The sequence below is a fragment of the Chaetura pelagica genome, unplaced genomic scaffold (assembly GCF_000747805.2).
Source record: "Chaetura pelagica isolate M959 unplaced genomic scaffold, ChaPel_1.0 scaffold55, whole genome shotgun sequence".
NCBI classification, from domain to species: Eukaryota; Metazoa; Chordata; class Aves; order Apodiformes; family Apodidae; genus Chaetura; species Chaetura pelagica.
This window is the reverse complement of record NW_009953571.1, coordinates 3,614,993-3,622,505: the sequence shown is the minus strand read 5'-3', so window position 1 is coordinate 3,622,505 and position 7,513 is coordinate 3,614,993. Positions and strand designations below refer to the sequence as shown.

The 7,513-nt window shown below is 49.7% G+C and overlaps 1 protein-coding gene across 1 annotated transcript in view; it reads right to left on the bottom strand.

Moving 5' to 3' along the window:
- Positions 1-4,621: 4,621 nt before the first annotated feature.
- The window catches only part of AMBRA1 (autophagy/beclin-1 regulator 1), a 124,800-nt gene continuing 121,908 nt past the window's right edge, over positions 4,622-7,513 (bottom strand). The window contains 1 exon segment of the mRNA XM_009999594.1: positions 4,622-5,112. Within this exon segment, the coding sequence (XP_009997896.1) occupies positions 4,622-5,112 (491 nt within the window).

Below are 7,513 nucleotides of genomic sequence, written 5' to 3'. Positions count from 1 at the left end.
GCCTCCCACCTCCCACCCCAGGAGGATCCAGGGAGTGGTGGCAGGGAAGGGAGAAGAGAGGCCTCTGCTCCCGTGGGCGAGGAGAAAGGGGCACCAGCACTAATTGGCAGGCAGAGGGTGGCAGCTGGAAACGAAAGGCTGCAGAACCCCCCTCCGGCCCCCTCGTGTGCCCAGGGCCCCCTCCAGGCAGAGGCGGCAGCAGCATGACATTTACGTGCTGCACACCAAGATCCCAATTAAAGGCGGATGGCTGGTGTGCTGCATGCTTTAATTAATTTGCCTTTTTCTGTTGGAGAACAGCATCTCTGACAGATTGGGACCAAGCAGAGAGGACAGCTGCTCCCTGGCCAGCAGCCTGAGCTGCGGGCAGAGGGGCTGGCTATGGGGCTCAGGCACTGGTAGGGCCAGGGGAGAGACTTTCTGTGCATTCAGCTCTGTTCTGGTCCCTGCCCTCTCCTTCATGCCCAGCACAGCTCATGGCAATAACACAGAACTGGGGTCCCAGCATCAGCCAGCTACAGGGTCATCCCACAGACATCCCATGCCCGCTGCTTGTTGGTATGGGGTGGGACTTCCAGGGGGAGTCAAACAGAGATGCTTGAAATGGAGCAAGAGGCCAGCAAAGGAGAATGGGCAGAATGCAGAACACAGGGACAACTGAGTCTCATGACTTTGCTGTAGCTCCTGCCTTTGGCAAGCCCCCAAGGAATCCTAGGTCTGTCCTCTGGGCACTGTTCACCAGCTGGTTTGGCTACAGGCCCAGGGGTGCAGGAGCATTCATTGTCCACAGCAGCACCTGTGCAGGTTAGCACTGCAAAAGATGCATACAAATGCCCCCTTCCAGCACAGCAGCTCCAGTATTACCTCCTCCTGCTGCCCCAGGCTTCTGGCATCTTCTCCCTTCCTAGCTAACCTAAATAAATCTTGTGTGTTCAGCTGTTCCCCTCCCCTTGCAGCTCATTAGAGCTTTTAGAGGACACTGGCTCTCCTGAACCCAATCAACCCACCACTAACCTCTTTCCATGCCAAGATTTGGCTGTTACTTTTGACTCAGATTCCCACCTCAAGCAGCTGCCATCTCCAGGAGGACTCTATCCCTCAACCCTTCAGTTGACTAAGTTTCTTTAATAGCCTCTTGTGAGGGACTTCATCAAAAGCCTTTTGAAAGCTAAATAAAATTCTCTGCATTGCATTTCTCCTTTCCCCAGGATTTTATTAGCACATTTAAAGGCTCCTGACAGGCTAAGGCTGAGAAAAGCTTTTGGTTTTTAAGATTATTTCCTGCTCCTAAGCAGCAATGCTCCCATTTTGCCTCCTAAATTGGGCCAGCAAGCATGCACGGCTCTGGCTTGGTTTCCTCAGGCAGCTCTTGTTGAATTTCCACATTGTTCCTGGCAGGGCATTTGCCTCAGCACTGCGTTATCACGCTGCAGTGAGCAGGTAAGAGCCCCTTGCTGCTGTTTGCCTCAGACACAGGCAACCCCACTGCCTCCTGCTTGGCACAGGGCTCCGTGCCTCCGCTCAGCCTGCGGATTCAGGGATGCTGCTCAAGGGTACAGGTCGGCTCAGCCCTGTCCCAACCAGCCAAAGAAAACTGCTGGGCCAAACAGGACAGTCCAAGGCAGAGAGTTTAGTTCCCCAAGAAGGGTAGAGGGCATAAGAAATAAACTGCATTGGTGGGGGGAAAAAGTGAGCCCACTGCACCGAGTGTGCTGACTTTTCCCTCCCATCCTCCCTTTTCCCACTCACCCACCTCCCTCCATCAGGTCTCAGGCATGGACAGAGACTGAGCTTAGCAGATTCTAGGTCTGAAACTCAAAAAAGAAAAGCAACAAAAAAAAGGCTCATCACTTTTTCTCCATACAAGCCCACTGGCACTGAGAGCACCTGCTTAGTTGTATGGACACAGCAGGTCATCTCCAAGGCATGTCCAAGGCAGCGTCTGAAGATGAAGACCTCCCACACCCACTCTGCCCACTGTTCCTGCTTAAAGCCTGTATGTACACAGGAGTTAGGCTGCAGCTCTTACCAGCTTTTGGCCCAGAGCTACAAGGCAGGCTAGGAGAAACAATAAAGCTGTGTGCTCTCATCAGGCCTCCATCCTTACCTCCTCTGGAAGAGTTTCCTCTACAAGCCTCAAACGAAAAGCTGCTTTGGAGCTTCAGAGATGTCTCAAGCTGATGTCAAAGGCAGCAGCTGTGGTTTGCTCCCATTCCCACTGGAGCTCACTGCTTGCTCTGCCACTCTCTCCAACAGGTGCAGGTCTGGACTAAGGGGAAGTCCCCAGCAGAGCAGGCTTCAGGCCTCTGCTCAGCAGCCTGATCAGAGTGCATGCCAGGTCTTTGAGAATCCGCAAACACTGGAGCAAGATATCCCAGAAGACCTTTCTCTCACCACAATGGAAATTTTTCTGTAGGTAGTTTGGCTCTGGCTATGGAAAGGGACATCTATAAATGCGCTGCAAAACATGTACCAAAAATGGGCCTCAAGACTCTTCCAGGAATCGTGCAGTGAGAGGGAAAAGGAGATGCCAGGCTGAGCTGAAGCAAGTTTTTTTTTCCAGGCTCTGTTTTCCTTTGTTCTCAAGCAGAGCAGTAAACAGCTCTGCCTAGACCTGCACCGCCCTGTCTGCCCAAGTCTTCAGCTGAGACACAGCTCCTCCAGCTCCCAAGTGCCAGCACATCCTCCACCCATTCCACAGGCAATAGAGGGATGCATGAAACCTTCCTCACCACACAAGGGAATCCCGTTTTTCAGGCTGCTCTCCTGTCAGATCAGGGATGTGGTTGGCTCAGGGCAGGTTTTAAAGCCTCATTAACACTCCACAACTAAGCCTGGCAGCAGCTGATTTGATTTAAGGTTCATTTCCAGGCTGTTATTTAAGAAAAGATTTGCTTAATGTTCTCTAACAGACTCTTCTGACTGGGAGTTTGAGTGCTACCTAATGACAGCCTTATTTATTGTAATGTCTTTGTAGGGCAATGTCTAGAGGAGATGGGCAGGGGTACAGCAGCTGCCAGCAGATGCTCAGACAGCAGGGAAAGCATCCCTCACTGCAGAGAGCTGACACTGAGGCATGTGTTCCTTCACCCAAGCAGCCAGATACTGCACCCCTTTCTGCACTGAGAGCTCAGCAGGACAGATGTGCTCTGCTTGCCTGAGATGGACAGTGCTGCACCTCTACACACCCTTTTAAGTGAAATAGGAGAAACACTCCTCTTTTTCCCTCCTGCAGTATTTGAATGATGGGGAACATGAATGCCTGTCCACCTCCAGACTGGTCAAAAGGCAATTTATCATCAATATTCCCAAATGTTCCTTCCTGTTTCCCAGTTTGGGGCTTCTCGGAACTCAAAAGTGGAGCCTGCTTTCCTCCTGGGAAGGGCGATGATCATCATCTGACATCTGTAAGCTAGTTTGAGCTTTAGAGCTGGATGTACATACCCCAAGGCTGAACACAGAGACAACCATCACACAAATGAAGACAGTAGGTCAAGCAAAGGTTTGTCATATTTTAATGACATTGATCTTTGGTGTTTCCCTCGTTAGCACTCACGCTCTCCCTGTCCTTCCTCCACAAGCCTGCTAGGGATGGAGAGTTACAAACGAAAAGGAAAATCACATTGGAGACTAAAACCAAAATATCAGAGCCTTGATTTCTCCACTAGAAACTACATGTACAAGGTCAAGATTTCACATGCAACACCTTACATCACAGACCCATACCTCACACCCTGGCCTGGAGCTGAAAGACATTTCCTGACCCCTGCCAAGGAGGTGCAGCTCAGTCCTGGCACCATGAAACTGCTGGGATGGCTCATTCATGTTAATATTGGCACAGCTTAGAACATCCTTGTGTGAACTTCATCCTGACTAGAGAGCAGTAGCCCCCAGCCCTCTACTTGTCTATACAGCAGTTCTGCTTAAGCTCCTGCCAAGTACTAAACTAACTTTCTATAAAGGACAGATCCCCACCTGCAAGCAGATCCTGAGTCATGCAGGTTTTGGCAAAGCCCAGTTCTTCCCAGAAAAGACCACAGCACAGGCAGGATGGGTCTTGGAACACCATATTCTGAAGGGGGAAAAACAGTGCTGTGCCACAGAGCAGGACTGTGGCCTGGAAGACTCCTTCACTCCAGCAATGGAGCTGGAGCATCACACCCAGGTTTGTCCAGTAGGACTGCCTGTCTCCAGAAGGATGCTGCAGGTCCCCTTCCCTTTCTTCACTCTACTGATCAGCCCCTGAGCATAGAAGGGCAGGGAAGAGGAAAGCAAAGAAGTGTTACAAAGGATGACACTGACTGAATTGCAGGATTAGGGCTGAGCTCAGACAACCCTGATTTTTTGGGGCCAAAAAATCTGCATGATGTGCAGCCAAGACAGTTCATACTCCTTTTAAAACTCTTCAGCAGTGGGAATGTGGGAAGTTAAGTACGCTTTCACTGCCATGACTTCCCTTGCAGTCCTTACCCCTTCCCAGTCACCCAGGATAGAGAAGCCCTCTGAACCACCAGCATCCTGTCAGAGCCACACATCCCTACCTTTTCCAGCTCCTGGCCAGCTGTGAGGTACAGGTCTCTGCTGAGCAGTACAAGGGTAGCACCAACACACAACTCAATCTCTACCTGTTCCGCGACTCCCCACTGGTGCTGTCATTACTATAGAAGTTGGTACTGTCAGGAAGATGGTTATTATTAGTTAGGTCGCTGTATTCAATTGGTCCCTCAGTGTCCATGGAGGACTGGGCCTGCTCTTGCAGGTCCAGATCACCAGCGCTCTGTCCTTCCCTCCCGCTAGGGGCTGTCCGCGGGCTCAGGCCGTGCTCTGACAGCTGCATAGACTCTGACAGGATCCGTCCCTCCAGCTCAGCTGCCAGCTGCTGTGAGGTGGACTGCTGTGCTGACGTGCCCTCAGCTCCAGTGGACTCTGCACCAGTCTGAGAGCTGCGGTGGATCCGGTGGCTCACAATGATGTTGTTGCCAAAGCCGCCCATGGACGCCATGGTGGTGCTTTGCTCCCGCTGGACCACAGCAGTCATGCCACCTTCTGCCATCAGCCTTTGGATCCTACTCAGGGCATCTTCCCCACTGGCCCCATATTCTGGACCTTCACCTGTAAAAGAAAGCAGAAGCAACTCTGGTGCACAAGGCAAGCTACAACACAAAGAGAAACCATGCTGGGTAATGCATCACACAGCGTGCATGTATGGGAACAGAAGATGTGTTCTGTTCCAGAGGGAGTTCAATGTTTCCTTTCTGTAACTGTCAGGAAAAATCTTGGCTACTCCCACAGGCATCCCTCACACACTTGCACATCCAAGCCTTGTAGAAGCAGCTCTTACCTAGCCATACAGGTGGGAAAGAACAGAGGAGTCAAAGAGGCAATATGTTTTCTCACAGCTTCAGAGACAGTCCAGCCAGTCCCACAGGGGCAGAAAGAAAAACCTCAGTTTGCACTGCAATAAACCAAACATTTCACCATGGTTCTAGAGCCCTGTGGCCTTTCCTACTTCACCTGTTCAAGAACACCCCAGTCAGATGACATGATGGCAAGGTCTCTAGCATCAAAGGAGGACAAAGGCAGCTGGCCAAGAGCAGACAGCAACTACAGAACACAGTCTGTGTTTCCATGTTATCTGTGACCAAGGAAAGATCAAGTGTGTAGGCTCCTGCTCCTCATGACTGATCTCTTTTGAGGAATGCAAAAGACACCTCTTAAGATCTAGAATCGTTGTCTTGTCTGTCTCTGAGCCTGTCCTTCACAGTCAGGCTGTACTGAGCTCTGAGGAAACCACTGTAAGATGTCTTGGTTGCTGAAGATTATTTTTGAAGAACAAAAACAGTTTGTGTGGGAGATTAAATCCCCATGGCAGTTAAGTCCAGCCCAGTTTTGTTTCTTAGCATTCTCCTTTTGCTACAAACCCTACCCAGACCATTTGGGGAAAACGATCTGTAGTCATAAACTGCTACGATCATTCCACAGTGGGATCCTGGCGATTCTTATTAAAGAGATAAATCTAACTTTTGGCTCTATGAAGCTATCACAATGCTGATTAGAGGAGAGGAGAAAGCCATGAGTTCTCCTGGCACCAAGGAAATGAACACAAATGTCAACAAGGCTGATGTAGGCAGAAGATAAAACACAATAAAAAAAGCCATACTGACTACTGACCAGAAAGACAAAACCACTTGGGGCTGTGGGGTGGAGATCATTTATCCAACATGAGAGCTAGGGTATTCAGCACAGCCTACACGATGCCACTGTAGAGGATATTTTTTTTTAAAGCAAGATAGTTAAAGCTGTTAGCATGTTGTGCAGTTGGTGACAGCTTATTCCCTTTCCTCATGGACTCAGTGGTACTTGATTTAAACACCACCAGCTTCCTCTGCAAGTTACAGCTAATTTCATCTTCAAGCAAGCCTGTTGACATACTGCCCTGCTGTTGAAACACTATGGACATGGGGGGAAATTTAATTCTCACAGGTAGAATATGTCCCTTTCTGCTAGAAATGTAGTAAGCCTGCTATATCCACTATGCATTCAGGAATTACCTAGCTTCTTGGTTAAAGCACAGAGACACAAGTAACCACATGAGAATCTGGAGCAGAGACTCAATGAGTGAGCAAGAATACCCCCTGGGCAGAGCCTGACCCACAACACTAGCAGAGAAATCCTGTTCAGGATGCAGCTGATGCATGAGCTAGGATGTGGCTGATGTAAGAATTAGAAACCTGGCTGACCAGCACCAAGACTGAGAACAGACAGAAGCAGCCATTAGACAGGAAAGTTCAGTGTGAAAAATATGCATGCCAAGGGATATTGAAGCATTAATCATAAGCAGAAGTAAAGTGAAAGGTTTGAGAAGGGTGGTTTTGGATTCAGTCATCACTTCCTTCTGAGGACATAATCATAAGCACCTTGCTACCAGCCATCTGGCCAGGCCAGAAAGGAAGCTTCAGAAAGTCAAGATGTGCAACCTGGCTTAGAGACATGCCAGGCAGCCCTATCTACACAAGTTCTGAAACAGCAGGTACTGTGCTCTTGACAGATCACTTAATATAAATTATTCCAATACAGGAGCCTTGGAACAGTGAATCAGCAAGGATCCTCAGCCAGTGCTCCTCAGCATTATGAACACATGCTTCACCAGAGGAGTCCATGCAGGCAGGGCACACCACAGCATCCCCTGCTCTTCCCTGCCCCTTAAAGACTTTGTGTCATGGCTGAATTTCCAGTTGAGGCAGCTGCTTGCTCAGAAAACAGGCATGGGCTGATGCCACAGCAGAAATCAGCAGGTCACAAGCCTTCAGATTACGAGTGCAGTGTTGGAAATTCCAGAAAGACAGCCTGTTGAGAGCCAGGAGCAAGAGCAAGTTTCACCATTCAAGCAGCCAACAAGCACCTCTACTTTGGGGGCTGTTCTTCCCTTTCCCACCTCAGGTTTCGACAATGCCTTTGGCTGACTGGTTCAGAGCAAAGCTTCCTGTGTGATTTGCCTTGAGCTGAGCTACAG